Source organism: Phascolarctos cinereus, unplaced genomic scaffold, assembly GCF_003287225.1.
Source record: "Phascolarctos cinereus isolate Bilbo 61053 unplaced genomic scaffold, phaCin_HiC Scaffold_4;HRSCAF=312, whole genome shotgun sequence".
Classification (NCBI taxonomy): domain Eukaryota; kingdom Metazoa; phylum Chordata; class Mammalia; order Diprotodontia; family Phascolarctidae; genus Phascolarctos; species Phascolarctos cinereus.
This window is the reverse complement of record NW_027555847.1, coordinates 179,432,040-179,450,289: the sequence shown is the minus strand read 5'-3', so window position 1 is coordinate 179,450,289 and position 18,250 is coordinate 179,432,040. Positions and strand designations below refer to the sequence as shown.

The following is an 18,250-nucleotide window of genomic DNA, read 5'->3' as shown; positions in this document are numbered from 1 at the left end:
TTTGTGGTCCCTTTTATTTTATTTGTAATGATACAGGTTATTTTCTTGATCTGAAGAACTACTCAAAATATTAAATAAAAACATGGGCACGTTAGTGTGGATATTTCCTTCAGTGATGCAGAATACAACTCCTCCATTCCTGTCTGTCTATCCATGCCCAGCCATAAGTTTGCCAGAGGGGTTCCGCCCATTGTTCTGAGGGAACCTTTTGACATCGTAAGGGTTCCAGCTGAACACACGGGCTGTCCATTCCTTACTCTCACTGTGCAACTTGTCTGGCTTCTTGGTTGATAATGTTTCTTTGATGAGATCCTGTACTCTAGATTCATAAATCTGAAAAATTAGGGGAGTTTGTCTCATAGTAAATAGGAAGCACATTTTAAATTTGAATTTATTTCTTGATTTGTTTTATTCTATTTTAACAGATGAAGAACACCGAGAATCGTCATGCCATGGGGTCCCAGTACAGGATGCATTCTTATTATCCTGCCACCTCATACCTGAGCCAGAGTGTGTCCCAGATCTTTGCTTTTGAAGACAGCCCTTCTTATTCTGAGGCAAAAGCAAGCGGTAGGTGCCTACTCACCCAGATCTAATTTTAGATGGAAGAAAGAGTCTTACACTGAGGGAATAGTTATTCACTAACTGGATAAGATTCAATAGTGTTGCAAAGTTTTGTCACAGAGTAATCTATTTTACAAGGATTCTTTTAAAATCATCTTTTTAGAAAACATTACTATTTCCCAATCTAATGTACCATTTTAACAAATAAGTATAGTTAATAAAAAACCAGTCAACACATTGATCACATTTGAATATGTATGGTGGAAGGGGAGGGAAGCATCAGTCCTCAGAAATCATCATCGGTCACTGAATTGTTGTTCTGGTCTCTTTCAGTATTGTTTTCCTGTTTGTTGTATCAGTGTTCTCCTGGTTTGGGTCACCTTATGATTCTTAACAAAACATAGTTTTTTCTGATATTTCTGAAATGAATAGATAAAGACTTTAGTTTTAGATTTTTTCATTTGTATCTTTTTACAATGATTAATTGTATACACATAATTAATGTGTGCTTTTTGGTCATAAGCATGAAATGTAAACATTTAAAGATAGTTAACAATCATGAAATTATTTCTGCAACTGATTTCAGTGTATTGAATATTTTTCTTAACTTTGATTTCTTCTACTCTTGCCTTTCCTGTTTCTGTTCATGAGAGTTCCATTCTGCTGGTTACTTGGACCTCAATTTTCAAAGTAACTCTTCTCTTTCGTCCAAATACACCTAATTGGTCATCACATCCTGTTGTTTCTTCCTTCGGCAGTTTGTACCCATTCCTACTGCCACTAAGCTAGTCAACGATAATAAATTTATGGCTAATCTATTTATTATTAAAGCCTCTTGACCCATCTCTCTGTCTCCAGATTCTATCCTATTTAATCCATCCTACAGACTGCAGTCATTTAATGTTCCTACAGCATCATTTGGATCACATCAATCCCTTGCACAAAAGCCTCCAATGCTTTTTCACTGTCTAGTGGATCAAATTCAAATTTGGTGTGTCCTGTAATACTCGGGTCTAGATCAATCCTATGTTTGGGGGGATTTCCTGAGTTTAAGAGAATATGGATACACAGCCATTTGGTAGATGTTTTATGGTTTCATTATGAATTTTGCTCATATTATTGTGTAATTTTTAGTTGGTTATTGATTCTGTGTTGCATAAAGGGCACTAGATGCAACATCCTCCTTGCTGTCCTCCAAACAAAAGAAAACAAATTTTGAGCTTGACATTCAGGGCTTCTGTTAAGCCCCATACATTCTTTCCTAGCTTTATTTCATACTGTCCCTTGCAAAACAGCCCTTGACAGCTGATTGGTATTATTTGATATTCTCCTGTATAGAGTGGGCTTTCTTAACCTCTCCACACCTTTGTTTATAACCGTTTCTCTGCTTAGAATGCAGAGATGGGGTAATGTGGTGGACATTGAATTCAGCACCAGAGGATCTTGGTTTAAATTTCTTTTCACTTGGAGGCAGTGTGATAGTGCAAAGAAAAATGGATTTGGAGTCAAGGGACCTGGGTTCAAATCCCTCCTCTGCCACTGAACTACCTGTATGACCTTTTTGCAAGTAATTTAATCACTTCTGGGCCTCAGTTTTCTCTTGTATAAAATTGAAGGGTTGGAATCTTAGATGGCTTTTAAGGTCCCTTCTAACTATAAATCTTTGATCCTGGTGATTTTTCATAAGTCTCTTCGCATCTTTTTGGGCCTTGACTCACTCATTTGTAAAATGAGGGAGTTCATACTCATTGACTTTTAAGGTCTCTTACAATCCTAAATCTGTAATCCTAAGATTCTCTTATGGCCCAGGCCTTCATCTTATCTTGTTGAAATTCTGTCTATCGGACTAAATGACTTCTAAGTTTTCTTAATGTCCCTGAGTCTGTGATCGGACTAAATGACTTCTAAGTTTTCTTAATGTCCCTAAGTCTGTGATCCTAAGGCCCATCTCGGATAAAACCTCTTCCATGATAAATCTTTTAATTACCCTAGGTCTAAATGCCCTTTTCCTGTACCCTCCCTCCTTCTCTGTACTAATTTCAGTGCCTAGTTTGAACTTTCCATAGAGGGGAAGGGAACGTTTATTAAGAGTTTGTATTATGTGCCAAGTACTGTGCTAAGTGCTTTGTGAATATTATCTCATTTTATCCTTTCACATATAAATTTTATATTGGTGCTATTTATATGCCCTTCTTTCATACACCTTTTTTTCTACTGCTTCCCAATACCAACCTTATATGTGAGTCAGATTAGTAAATTAATTGATCTTATCTTATATTTGTATGTTTTACTATACCTTAGGCACTGTAATTATTCATTTGTTCATTAATTCAGTAGTCAACAAATTAGTTAATTATTTATTTGAATTATTTTTTTCTGGATGTAAGTAAATTAGACTTTTCATGAAAAACAAATACATTGGAATGAAAGGTTCTTGAGGACAAGGGTGTTTCATTTTCGTCTTTGTATATTCAGCACAGGGCCTGACAGAGGTTTTCAATAAATGTAGGTTGATTGATTGGTTGATGATTATGATTCTGTCCTACCCCATATGGCCGATATATTGTCTGGTAAAACAAGTGTCTCAATATGTTAGAGATGTGTCAGTGCTGAAATGATTGAAATTCATTCTCAGTGAAGGAATATTTCCATAAAGAAAAGTGAGAGCTTTATAGTGTAAACAGAATGGAAGACCGCTGAAGGTTTTGGAATTTTGACAAAGGCACATGGGGAAGGGACACAGAGATTGACAAAGACGTATGTTATGAGGGCAAGGGAAAAGGTGATGTTGGTGTCTTTGGAGAGAAGAACTAAGAGTTTATGTTTAATATGGTACAGCAGTAGAAAAGAAAATGAGGAACTTCAACTTAGGAAGGCACCTGAGGCTGCATAGATTAGAATCAAAAGTGCATCAGGGAAAAAGAGAGGCACCTTGATAAAAATATACATTAGATATAAATTTTTTTAAAAATTTTAAACAAAGAGAAATAAAATTCAAAAATAATTCTATGAAGAATAGGAACATCAGCTATCAGTGGACATTTGGGCAGCAAAGATTGTAACTTGGCAAGAAAAAGAACAGTGCAGTAGGAGAAGAAAAGCAATGGCCAGCATTCATGCTAGGATTCTGCAAAGTAACATGATGTTGACCTTCGGAGAAAACCTACATTGACACTTTCTGCCTGAATTAGAAGTTGTTATTTTGAAACTAACCTACAGTGCTTAAAATGAGCAAGCTTTAACATTCAGATTCTGGTTTAGCTGATAAAAGAGTTGCTTCCAGAAGTCAGATAATTGTCTTGCATTTTTGATTCATCCTAACTGGAACAGTTTTGAATTGTTTTCTTTTAATATTTTATTTGTAAATATAGTAACTTTATATGAGACGTGGTTAACAAGGAATTTGATAGTTTTGTATTATAAACACATTATAGTTCAATAGCAAAAGCTTCAAAGATTAGGGAAGATGCGATTTCAGCACAGGAAAGAAGGGGCAGAGATGTAAAGTGCTTCCAATAGAGGAAACAGATAGCAGTTTCTTATGGTGTGGATCCATAGGCATCCTAGGAAAGAAGTCTTTCAGAAATGAATGGTTAAAAGAAGCAGCAAGTAGAGATTTTTTTTTTACTCATTACAAATGGGGTAACTAAGCAATCATATGCCAACCTGACATGAACAGTATAACTTTGTAAGGGACATTTGAGTGACATGACATAGAACCTCTCCAGACTGGTCAAATCTGATGACTATTACCCATTCTTGATGATGTATATGGGAAAAAATAGACTAAGAAGTATTTGTAGTGATTATGAAGTTTGGGATAAAAAATTTGAAACCTTTAGAGGAATGGAATAGGTAATGTATCCATCATGATTAGGAGGTAGGACTTCAAAAGAGAAAGGGTGATTAGGGAAATAAGAAGATCTTTCCTGAGATAGGAATTTGGATTTCTAGTCCAGTTTATAAGATGGGAATGATGATGGCCAGGGAGGGAGCACAGATAAGCAGAAGCAGTAAAAATAGATCCACTGGGGGGGCTTTATATTGAAAATGTAGGGGTAGGGAGAAAGCTCTCCCCATATATCTGCCAAATCAGATACTACAGCAAGTACAGTATGAGAAGAGTGCCAGTAGATATGGCAAGAATGTGAGATCTATGAAGAGAATGAGCAAAAACACCTCATGGTCTTGGGTATCTATACTTAATGCACAAAATACAGCTAAATAAGCAAACTGAACTCGCAAGGAGGCAAATTTGATCTTGTAGGTATAACTTAGACTGGGATTTATGCCTGGAATATGGCTGTGGAAGGGTATAACTTTATTCCAGAGAAACGGAATAAGTAAATTACATTTACCTATTATTATTACTATTATCATGGTCTGTATCCAAAACTTTGTACCTATTTCAGTCTTCTGTCCAAGTGATCTGTTGAATACTTGTAGGACAATATAGACTATTTATTGATCCTCACCCAAATGTCTATTGTAGTAACCTCCTCTAGTTTCAGGATTTCCTGACTTAAGTGTATCTTCTTAATATACAAGAAGAAAATAGTATATATGTATGTGTATGTATGTTTTATATATACATGTGTGTGTGTGAGTATGTGTACCTATTTTTTTTAAAATCTGCACCCTTAATCCCATTACCTCTCTGTCAGAGAGTATATAGTATGTTTCTTCATCGGGTCTCTGGAATGGTCATTATGTTGCTCATAGTTCTTATAGCTTTCAAAATTATTTGTCTTTACAGTGTTGTTGTTCATGTATAAAATCATTCTCTTGGTTCTGCTTATTTTGTTCTTCATCCATTTATAAGACTTCAGAATTGTTCATTTTTTTGTAATATTGATGTTAAAGTATAAATTGTTTTTCTGGTTCTTCTCACTTCACTCTGCATCAGTTTATACAGGTCCTTCCATGTCTCTTTGAAATCTATTACCTCATTCTTCATAGACAATAATATTTCATCACATTCCTGTATCACAATTTATTCAATTTCAATTGATGGGCAGTCCTTTAGCTTCCAAATTTTTTTGCCACCACAAAAAGATCTATAAATATTTTTGTGCCTATAGGATCTTTTCCTTTTTTTAAATTTCTTTTTGGTATAGGCTTAACAGTGGTATACCTGGACCAAAGAGCATGCACTTTTAAACTAATTTTTTTAGAGTATAATTCCAAATTGCTTTCCAGAATGGTTGGATCCATTCACAATTCTACCAACTTTCTAGAATGAAATACACATCAGTCATTTCAGTGAGGAAGAAAAAGAGTACTTATTCAAAGAGAGTGATTTAATTACACAGAGAACTCATTGTCCATCTTAGAGCTAAAGAAGGTTTTTGGAGAACATTACAGAGATAAATCTAAAATTTTGCTCTTGCTTAAAAAAAGAAGGAAAGGATTATGGAGCCATTGTGATAGAAAAATTGGAACAGAAGAGATGTGGGACTTTAATGAACTATAGGCTTAATATGACTAAATTGTATGATGTGGTAACCACACACAAAAAAAAAGATAATACAGCCTTAGGCTATGTTGAGAAAGGCATATTGTTAAGAATGAAGGAGATGATATTTCTAATTTCGTTAACTTCTCTACTCGGTCCTACTCATATCTCACCTGGAACATTGTGTTGAGTTTTGGCTGCTTCGTTTTAGGAAGGGCATTGATGAACAGAACATGGCTCCAGGAAGATGACTAGATTGGGAAGAGGCTGAAAACCTTTCCCCCCAAGGATTACTTGATGGAATCAGTAGCATTTAGCTTAGAGAAAAGAAGATAGTGTGGATATAGTAATTGTATTCAAACATTAGGACTATCTTGTGGAAGAGAGTTGGTTCTGCTTGGTTTCATTGCTGAGAAGTAGGAGTGATGGACATATCTTGTGGGGAGGCATATTTCAGCTCAGTGTCAAGAAAAAACTTGTGGAAAAAAGCTACCGCCTTATAAAATGTGTGGAGGCGCTAAGAGTTGGGGGTACATAAAGAAAAATGAAACGAGTGTAGTCCTCCAAGAACTTACATTCTTTCTACTTCATTCCAACCCTGAGCTCCAGTGAGGGTTGTTTGTACCAGATGATCTCTGAAGTTCCCTCCATCTTCATATCCTTCTTGTGAGAGAAACTAGAGGTGCCTTATATATGGAGACAAAGAATTTTGTAGTATAATAGGATTTTCAAGTCGAAAGGGTCCCTTACGGTATCATCTGGTCTACCTAACAGTGTGAGATGACCCACTGGGATCTTTTCAGTGTGCACAGAATTCCAAATGCACTTTGCCATCTTGGGGAGTAGATTGGATGCTGGGAGTGGGAAAGACAAGTTGGGGAAAAAAAGAATAATAGGAGAGTGGTCCCCTTGTGTAAGTTAGCTTGGTGTACAACAAAGTGGTTCATATCCTGTGAAGTTTTGCATAGGTGGGGCTTGACTACTGACTACACTGGACTTTAAATTGCTTTTGGAAGTAGATTATGTCATTTCTCATTTGCTTTTCTCAGTGACTTCCCTGTTCTCTAACCAAGACTGAGCTACACAATTTTCTGTCTTGGATAGCTGAGCAAGCTTACCATTTGTCTGAAGGTGGCAATTTTCACATCAATCACCTCTGCACCACTAACTAATGACCCTCATGGGGCAGGCCAAATTTAGCTAATCACACCATCAATTGCTTCCATTAATTTTTTTTTTTTGCTTAGATCCAAGCTCAGTGATCTGATAGTGAAAAACAACTTAATTTTTTTAAAAAATAGCATTCTCAAAGGAAAATAAAACTTTTCCTTCCCTGTAAAACAATTATTACATTCCCCCGTCCCATAAGTTTCCATCCCTCCTCTTAAATTAAAACAACAACAATAACAAAAACAACTAATTTCTAAATTATGCACAGAATTTTGGCCTATATGCCAATGAGTGATTAGTTATTTCTGTGAAAAGTTATTCTACATTATTATTGTTAGGTTTATAATTTAATGAGATTAAATGATTCTTCTGAGCCTGAAACCCTTTTTATACCAAAGAAACTGTGCCTGGGATAAAAAAAGTGCTTTTGTAATCTTTGAAAGAAGTGTGTGATTTGGAGGGGCTCTAAGACTCTGTAAAAAATTTAGTGTGAACATACACATGTATGTATGACCAGAATATGGTACTGTATACACCATAGCCCATAGTTGAAGGTAAGAATCGAACATTTTCTCCCCTACTGTATTTCCTACTAAATTCAAATCTAATTCAAGACCTTTCCTTCAGACCCTGAAGACTCTGAAAATAGTGATATTTCCAGCATTCCCTTACCATTGCATGGTGGTGATCTGTTCTTTAGCTCAGGGAGACAATGCTATATATAATGGAAAGTCCCTTCTAGGCCTTGAAGTCTCTGATTCTATTCCTCCAAATAAATGTCCCTAAGAGGAGGAATGTACAAAGTGACAGAAGAATTGTACTTTCCTAGATACAAATTGGTACCGATACTTCCTGCCTTGAGTGATTTCTGCACTTAATAGAAAATTTTGTCCCATCATCAATAATCATTTTTCCCCCAGAGCACTAGTTGAGAACTGAGAAGTTTCTTCTCCTCACTGTCCAAATCTATTTATTTACTTAGATATCAACACAGATTTACTTTTTTGTGTCTTCCTTTCCTTCTCCATGAGATTTGAAAAGGTTGTGTTGATATTCATTCTTTACACCTCCCATTTCTAAGGTTTCTGTGACTCAGTCGCCATGTAGATGTCTATGTTCCTAGCCTCTCCTGTACTATAACAATAGATGTTCTCAACGTACCTTTCCATTCCTTCTTTTCTCCTGTGTTAATTGCCCATTTGTGCTGGGCAGGGTATAAGAGAGCGGAAATCAGATGACTTCAGATTTTCATTAGCTTTCGTTCTGTGAATGGTAGTGGAGGAAGCTCTCTGGAAGCAGCTGGCAGCTGGACGTGAAGCAGTCACACTTTATGACACTGCTGTTACTTGGCTAATGAGGCGACTAGGGGCTAGAGTGCTAGAGTTGTAGTCAGGAAAGTCTATATTGAAATCCCACCTTAGACACAGATTTAGAGGTAGAAGGGACTTCAGATGTCATGGAGTCCAACACCTTCCTGCCCCTTAGAGAGGTGAGAAGTGATTAGCTAAGGACACCCAAGTAAGTGACAGAACTGGAATTTTTTTTCCTATAGTACCATACAGATGAATAGCATTGTGATCCTGAGCCAAGTTACTTAAAGCTCTGTGAGACTCAGTTTTCTCATCTGTAAGATGGGGATAATAATAGCATGTTCTCCACAGAGTTGTGAGGATGAAGTGAGGTAATATATCTAAAGCACTTTGTAAACTTTAAAGTGCTTTATAAATAGGAAGGCAGCTAGGTGGCACAGTGGATAGAATACCAGGCCTGGAATCAGGAAGATCTGAGTTCAAATGTGATCTTAGACATTTTCTAGCTCTGTGACCCTAGGCAAGTCACTTCACCTTGTTTGCCTCATTTCTTCATCTGTCAAATGAGCTGGAGAAGGAAATGGCAAACCGCTCCAGTATCTTTGCCAAGAAAACCCCAGATGGAGTCACAAAGAGTTGGACACGACTGAAAGACTTGAAAACAATAAATATAAATAGGATTTTTTTTTTTTGCCCAGTGCAGTCCTGGTGGGAGACAGGATAGGGATATCTATATTTATCTACCTGTAAGTCAAATGAACAAATACAAGGAGTTCTTACAGAGTAGTTTCCACGGACAGCTACAAAATAGCTCACATTTAAAATGGCAAAAACTTGTACCTTCATCCTTTCTTGTCAGTTTGTTTTTCAGTCTCAATTTTTAGTGTGTAATTATTTTCCTTGTGTTACTTTTGACTCGTTTGGATCCATACTAAAGTATAGTTTCAGATTTCATTTTCTTCTCATGCTCCACCTGAGCTATTTCCAGATCTCCCGTCTTGGTGCTTTCAAGTCCAAATCAGTGTCTCTTTTGGAAGCTATTATTTTCCATCACTATAAACTGTTGCAAGAGCTATTTGGAGTTACTTAGAAATTTGGGAGGCCAGAATTTTTAAAAAAGCTCTTTCAGATCATGATAGGAGCTATCTTTTGGCATATATTTGTTATATGAAATTGTAGATTTTCGCAAATTACAAGCGCAAAATTCATCACTCCTCTGTCTATTTTGAATTCACTGTAGCTTCTTGGTCATGACCAGCTATTTCAGGTCCACCTTCTAGTGGTCATGAAACAAAAGTGTCATGTTCTAAAGACTCACTTAGGTCACAGAATCATGGTATTTGAGCTGGAAGGACCCCAGTACATCCCCTTCATTTTATAAATAAGAAAAAAGAGACCAAGCAGGTTAAGTGACTTACCCCAAGATCCTTTTCCTTTGGTCATATATTTTTCAACTATCCTAATTCCCATCTGTAAAGATTCTGGGACTTTTATGAGTTTTACTCAAGGGGAATAAAGCAGGCCAACAAATTAAATGGTGGCTTCTTGCATATGCTTCATGCCTTCCACTATGTGCAACCTCTACACTGTGACTTCCCTTACTGAAAGTTTGTCCAGAAAAATCAGAAAGTCTTTTTAATGTCTCTCTTGAAGTGTGCCCGTCCGTTTTTGGGTAATATCGTATAGAGGATTTTGGTTTTCAAACATGGTAGGTAACTTAGGAGATAATTAAATTATGGGCTTGTAAATTTGGCTTATAAAGCATTGAATTTTAATAGATTAAAATATTCAGCTGAAAAGACTGTATTCATTTCCAGAGATAGTTTGAAATAAACAAGGTGGTGCTGTATAGTAATTCAGCATAACAGTTAGGTGGTGCAGTGGGTAGATTACTAGGTCAGGAAGAACGGAGCTTAAATCTGACTTTAGGTACTTAACAGCCCTGTGACCTGGGCAAGTCGCTTAATCTCCACCTGACTCAGTTTTCTCATCTGTAATATGGGGTTAATAATGGTGCCTACCTCTCAGGGTTGTTGTGAGGATCAGATGAGATAACTGTAAAGTTCTTAGCACAGTGCTTGGCACATAGGTGTTTAATAAATCAGTCCCTTCCTTCTCTCTTTCCTTCCCTCCTTCCCTCATTCCTTCCTTCATAGTTAGCTAGAAGATAGAATATATGATTTAGAGCTGCAAGAGCTGTTAGAGATCATTTGATCCGATCTTCTGCCTCCTCCTTTCCCTCCTCCCCCTTTACACTTGAAACTAAAGGCTCCAGTGATAGGGTGACTTATCCAAAGTCACAAAGCACATTAAATGAAAGAAGTGACCTAAGAACCCTTACTGGGTCCTCTTATCACCCAGTACTCTCTTCTTTCCCATACAATATCATTGGCTGTAGCAATTTTAGCAAACTCGTAACCTAAGGGGAAAATGGTAATGCTAGAGTTTTAACATTTTCTTTATGTGCGTCTTTGTCTGTTGAGTCATTTTTTAAGTCCTATCTGACTCTTTATGACCCCGTTTGGGGTTTTCTTGGCAAAGATACTGAAGTGGCTTGCCATTTCTCTCTCTCTCTCTCTCTCTCTCTCTCTCTCTCTCTCTCTCTCTCTCTCTCTCGCTCACTCTCGCTCACTCTCGCTCACTCGCTCTCACACACGCATGCGCACACACAATATAGAGATACATGTCTGTATATTCTATGGGGAGATATAGATAGCTGTACACACCATATGATTTTGCTTATTAGTTAATTCTTTCTTCTCTTCCCTCCCCCACCTCTTTAAAAATTATCTTTTAAGAAATTCTGAGGAGGAAGAAAAAGTTTTTATAACATGATGAAAAATCTTGGCCGGATTGTGGGATGTTAGGCCATAATACATACTCTATAAGGTAAGGTGCTACCATTGGAAAAGTCACTACCAAACTGTTGTCTAGAAATGGCAGGCAGTTCAAAGAAAACCACCTGCAGTAGGTCAGACTTACTTATCTAAGGAAAATCTGTCTGCCCACTGTGATGCTTTACAAAGACAGGCTATTTTTCCTGTTTTGTAATGTCATACAGTCCCAGAGTTAAGTAGCTATTCAAGTCTTATCCTTTTTTTGGGGGGGGCAAGGTAGTTGGGGTTAAGTGACTTGCTCAGGATTGCACAGCTAGTGAGTCTGAGGCCGGATTTGAACTCAAGTCCTGACTCCAGGGCGGGTGCTCTATCCACTGCGCCACCTAGCTGCCCCTTAAGTAGCTATTCAAAAAGAATTGGATAGTATTACACACTCTAGTAAAAATTAACATGATGTGCATAAATATGTGGTGTAATCTCACAATATGGATCTCTTTTCCCTGACCATAAAACATAAAGAAAAGTTGAAGGAAGACTTAGGCCCCTGAATTTATTGACTTCCTTCTAAAAAGCTCTGAGTGCCCTTCAGGAATACCTTATATTTGCACAATATTTTGTGTTTTTCAAAGCATTTTCACTTATTCTTACAGTTCTGTGATGTAAGGCAGGGATTATCATAAAGGCAGAAGATCTCAAGTAAAACAGCAGATAATTAGCTTTGAAAATCAAAGTGTCAACAGAACCACAGTTAAAGAATTATATAATTGACCTTTCCTGCTCTAAACATAGCTGGCATTTATTCAAGATGTGATGTCATGCATTTTACAAGCCTCTTCTAAGAAATAATCTTAAGATTCTAAAAGGTATTTCCATTTAGTATCAGATATCTAAAACTGGAAAGGGGGCATCAGTGGTCATTTGGTCCAGCCTTCTCATTTTTAAGATGAGGAAACAGGACCGTAGATAATAAGTATTTTGCCCAAGGTCACAGAGTTAACAAATAGTAAAGGTAGGGTTTTGATTTATGCCTTTTATGACTCTATACAGTTTTCTAGATTTCAAGGAGTCTACAGACTTGGGTGAAAAAAGATTACATGTTTATTTTAATGTAGCTGGTTTCCTTTGTAGTCTTACATATTTCATTTTGTGCATTAGAAAAAAGTTATCTTGAGAAGGGGTCCATTAGCTTTACCTGCCTGCCAGAGTTGGTGACACAAAATGGTTAAAAATCCTTGCCCTCGACGATTCTTGCAAGAGAAGGAAAATCCTCCTCTACAGTTTTACTATTTCGTGAATTTTTTAAAAAATCAACTGTCTTTTTTACTGAGTTTTAAGTTTTAAAAATGTTAACAGTTGTAGAATAACCTATATAGATCATTTGACAGCGTGTGAAAGTTTGGATTCCAGTTAAAAATTCTTGAGCAGGAAACTTGCTTATCATAACAACTATTGTTGTTGCTGTTGTTATATTGAAGCAAAATCATTATCAAATTATCATCATCTAATTACCAAATTTAAAATTATTATATTATCTTTTATAATAATGTTTTTTGCTACTAGGACTTGAACATGTAATGATTCCTAGTTTGGGTGACATAATTAAACTTCAATTCTTAAAAAAACAAGACAACAAAAAAGGACAATTCCTCTTAAAGCTGATTTCACTGAACTGTGAACACTTGAGTTGTCTGCTATGGATGATATAGGCACTGAACAGCTGTGCTTCCTGTGAACATCTGGACTTTGGTTACAGCATCAGATCCCACCATTTTCCTGGCTCGTTTTGTGAATAGTTAAGGCTTCTGAATAGCTAATATCCCTATGCCTTTTACTTTTTGTATAACATAACCCTCTGAGTCAGAATTTCTATCCTGAGACTCCTCAAATCTCCCCCACACATAGCAATTTGAATGCTAGGATTCAGGGTAACCAGTGAGTTGGTTTTCACTGCCCGGCCCTTCCTAGGCACGGCTTAGCCCAAGTACAACTTGAATAACCTTCAGGAAAGCTGTGCTGTCCTTCTGTCGGCCTGCTGTCTTTGAAAATTGCCTCCAGAGTTAGTGAGCAGGAACAGTTAAGATTTACAAACAATGATGAAGCTTGTCATGCATCTTTCACCATTCATCATCCCGGTGCCGTGCCTGGGCGGTGAAGTGTTCTTCATAAAAACCAGCTCAGTGTGAAATACACCTCGCTGCAATGTTTACTGCTCTGAAACTCGTCAGCAGCCCTTTATAGTAAATCCACATTGCGATGTGACATTACAGTATATCACTGCAGAGCGCAGTGGGGTTTACACTAGGAATGAGTGCAGTTCACACCAGATGAGATGTCCAAATTGAGTTATGTAGGAATTTGGCTGTTATATGGGGATAGCTTTTGTTTTCTGAACACTGAAAGTTAGCTTTATATGTATTTATATATGCGTGTGTGTCTTCTTATACATATACTTAGAATATACTCTAGAGACTTAGGTCATATTCTAAGTGTGTTTTGTTTGTAATGGATGGTGACTCAATTTTATGTACCTTTCTAAACCATGGTGGATTGAAATTGGCCTAAAAGGGACCGCCTGAAATGGGTTGGGAAGATTAGGTAAGTTGCCACTTTGTGATAGAGTTTGGTTTCATTGGGTTGTGCTTTTGTGGTCTTAACAATCCCTTTTCCTGTGGAGAAAAGGATCTACATTATTGGTGCAGTGGGAGAACTACATTCTGAAGAGCCCCTTCCCTGTGGAGATAAGGAGATACATTATTGGTGTAGTGGGAGATTTACATTCTCAAGGTAGCATTGTAAGATATTTCTTTGTGAAAGAGTCATGCAGGACCACCACAGTGACTTGTATGGTGTGGTATTTGTGTTACTGAATATGACAAACACAGGCAGGGTTTCTGAGGTAGTCAGGTGGTTACTTAGTAATTTTTCAGTGAGTATCAAAATCCTACTGCTGTGTCTGTCATCCTGAAAAATGTTTCTTTGAAGGTGAGATTTATGGTGTTTTACCTGAAATCTTCAGAATAAAGAGCACACTGAATTTATTGCACGATCAGGTTTATTTACATTGGTACTAAAAGCTCTGATGTTAAAAATAAATACTGTGAAAAAAATAATATTCAGGCCCTGACACGTACCATCTCTTGTTTAACCTACACAATTTAAAAATTCTCTATTAAGCATAGTAAAGTTATTATATATATATTTTTAAAATAGCCTGACTTATTCTATTTACAGATCTGAATTCTATCTTAAAGTCTAGTATTTCTTCCCAGTGATCTGGATCATGTAATTTGTTGTTATTGTTTCTTTTCTTTTAAAAGAGATCAGCATAAATAATATTAGATTTCATTTAGACTTGTTTTCCTGGACCTTTTATTATGTGAATTGTTCCTTATTTACTTAGACTGAATGGAAGTGGGGCCATGGGGATGTGGCATGTAGATTAATGAGTAAATCCTAATTCATGAAACATGTATTTAAGAAAAACACACTCGCAGGTTCACTGTGATGACCTCTGGAGGAGTGTAATGTAGGATCAACAGTAGAGTATTCTTTTGTTTTGATCCTGAAGAAAGAGGTAGAAAACGTGTGGCTGACCTGACAGTGCCCATGTCTGTCCAGCTGCTTAAAACAACAAGTACAGTGCATTACAGCATTTGTGTCCTCTGAACCTGAAATGTTAGGGTCTCAGAAGTGGGGCGTGGGCGGGGGAAAATGGTATCCTGCAAAAGTGGGGGGGAGAGTTGACATGAGATCAGATTCTTTTTTTGAAAGCCTTTTCATCAATTTTAATAGCTCAGTTTTAGAGTTTGACTTCTAATACATTGGTGATTTGATTATAGCCAGAGTTTATTATATTTGGAAGACTTTTATATTTTGTTGTCTGTAAGGTTAAATTTACAGTAAGAGGAACTGAATCTTATGATTTGTTCTTAGGAAATAGGCATGTACTATACCACCTGTTTAACATACTGTATTTTATACAAAAAAGATGCTGGATTTTTTTCAGCTTTTTTTTCCCCCTAAAAAGTTGTGTAATTGAATATCAGCATAACTAAAATTGTGCCAGTGTTCACATTTGAAATTTTAATCAGTAGTTCTCATACATTCAGCTTACTGGTCTCCTTTTGGCTTATAGGCTCATAGAGATGTGAAGCTGGAAGGGACCTCAGAGGCGATTTAATCCAATCCAAGGTGATTTGCCTGAGGCCACAAAGATAGCATGAGAGTCAGGATTTGAACCCATTTCCTCCGGAGCAGGTGCTCCTCACAATGTTAAGAGCTTTATTAGGTTCAAACAGTCTTTCAAAATCATATAACTGCTGAGTCAGAAGGGACCTTAAGGATCAGATAGTCCCGATCTCTGCCTGTTGCATGGATTCTGGCTGCAGCACCCTAGCAGAGTTGCCAGTTAGGCCCTGCTTGGTGATCTCCACTTAAGAGGAACCTGCTACCTCCCATGGTAGTCACAGTGGGAGCATTAATCTTTATGGCTTTCCCTTCTGTTTTGAGCCGGATTTTGCTTCCTTGAGCCACTGGACAAAAACAGAAATATGGTAAAGGTGCAGCTGGGTGGTGCAGTGGAAAGAGCGCTAGGTGTGGAGTCAGGAAGACTCATCTTGGTGAGTTCAGATCGGACCTCAGAATCTTACTAGCTTTGTGATCCTGGGCAAGTCACTTAACTCTGCCTCAGTTTCCTCATCTGTAAAATGAGCTGAAGAAGGAAATGGCAAGCCACTCCAGTATCTGTCAAGAAAAATGGGGTCACGAACAGCCAGACACAGCTGAAATGACTGAACAACAGTATGGTACATAGCTTAGCACAGGGCCTGAGACATAACAAGTGCTTAATAAATGCTTATTCCCTTCCCTTTCCCACTGATCCTAGTTCTGTCCTCTGGGACCAAGCAAGTCATGCAGTAGACACTTAATAAATGCTTACTGATTGCTTCTTCCCTATCGGGAGCTGAGTCAGTTAGAAAGCAGTTTATTTTGCTTGTCAACTGTATGCCTCATACTGTTATGAAAGACAAGTGTTGATACATAGCCGGCAGTTTTACAGGAATTCGGGTTTGGAGACTGCAGTATTTTCTGAATGCCCTCCTTCATTCCTCTCTCTTATGAGGCAGAAGGAGTTAGCACAGCCACTAAGAATTCTTCGGTCTTTGGATACAGCAAGCTGATTGTATGTGTGGAGAGCTGCCTGTCTACAGTTCAAAGGGCTTCAGTGTTCTGTAAATGGATCTGAGATGCCTTTCTTTATGCAGGTGATACAAACTTGTTTTATAATCAGACATCATGGGTGCTTATTCATTGAGTGCCAAATGTGTGCTTGCAATGCCTTTCCCATTGAAGTCCCTGACAAAGGCAAGTCATCCTTTTCCAAGTCAGCATACTCAAATATTAATAATTTGCCATGGTTAGGTATTGAGGTTATTTTTGTCTTGATTTTCCATAACTAAACTAGAGTCTGTTGGAAAGGACATTACACTGAGGGGTTGGAGGAGGGAGTTTGGCAAGGGTGGGTCTGGGAAAAGAGGAAAAGAGAAAGAGGAGGAAGACAGAGTTAGAAACTTGGATTCTCACCCAAGTGCTACCACGAACTAGATATATACGCTTAGAAGTAGCTTAACCTTGCTAGCTTCTAGAGCTTCCTCTTCTATAAAAGAAGAAATTTGGTCTAGGTTAACTCCAAAGGTCACTTCAAGTTCTGAGCTTCTGTGATTATCAGTGGCATACTTTACTATGCTATTCACAAGAAAATGGTACACAGACATCAATGGGGAACAGGAACATAAATGTAAATAATAACATTTGTTCGTGATTTTTTTCTTTGTATCTGTAAGCTTCTTAATGATCTAAATAATTATGAAATTGTGGGCATCCCACCTGTTGGTGGGCAGAATGGGCCCCACTTGTGCCAGTGAATTAAGGATAGTCATTTAGAGTCCAGAAAAGGAAGACCCATCCTGGAGAAAAAGGACATGTGGTATAAAACTATGCTCTTAGAGTAAACCAGAGGACTTGCAAGGTGACATTAAACTCAGTAGAGAAGGAAAGTGGAAATGTAGCCCAGAGTGTCCATCTAAAACTAGGGAAGCTAATGTAAAGTCAGGATAACGACAGATGAATGAATGAATGAATGAAGAAGTGTTTATAAAATGTTATGTGCAAAGCACTTCGCTAAGTGCTGGAGAAGGAAGATGGTCTCTTTTCTTCATAGCTCGTATTAGAGGAGGCAATGTAGAGGTACCAATGAAAACTTACTTTTAAACCATATAAATCCTGTTTTTTTTTTTACTGGACCTGTGATTTCATCCTTCTAGAGATCTCTCAGTGAGGAGCTTCCTCTCTTGGCACCTTCTCTTTAACTTAGAAGGTTGCCTGGGGCTCATGTGATGAACTGTTTTGCCCTGGTTGACACAACTATTATGTGTCAGAGGTGAGGCCTGACCCCAAGTTTTCTGAGTTAGCTCTTTCCAAAATGTTGCAACTGATTCGTATTATTAATTAATTCTTAGTATTTTTTTTGGGAGGGGAGGCAGTTTGGGTTAAGTGACTTGTCCAGGGTAACACAGCTAGTAAGTGTCTGAGGCCAGATTTGAGCTCAGATCCCCCTGACTCCAGGACCAGTGTTATATCCACTATGCCACCTAGCTGCCCCTTAATCCTTAAGATTCTTAAACTAGAAAGCTGAGAATTTATAATAGTTTTCTTCATGCAAAATCTGCCAGCTGTTATTATCAAACAGCATTATTTCTTCATATTTGAACTTCTTTTTTTTGTTTAGTAGCTGGGAAATAGGAAGGGAATATATATATATATATATTACTCTGTTTACTGTACTAAAATTTGCCAAGTTCTGAAACATTTTGAAATTGTTTCCTTGTCCAGTATTTCCTAATCTAATTCTTTTG

General features: G+C 37.5%; 1 protein-coding gene across 1 annotated transcript in view; it reads left to right on the top strand.

The window, feature by feature from the left end:
* Positions 1-18,250, top strand: part of DMRT1 (doublesex and mab-3 related transcription factor 1) — a 148,502-nt gene that overhangs the window by 89,949 nt on the left and 40,303 nt on the right. The window contains exon 4 of the mRNA XM_021001756.2: positions 426-570. Within this exon, the coding sequence (XP_020857415.1) occupies positions 426-570 (145 nt within the window). The remainder of the gene's footprint in view (positions 1-425; positions 571-18,250) is intronic.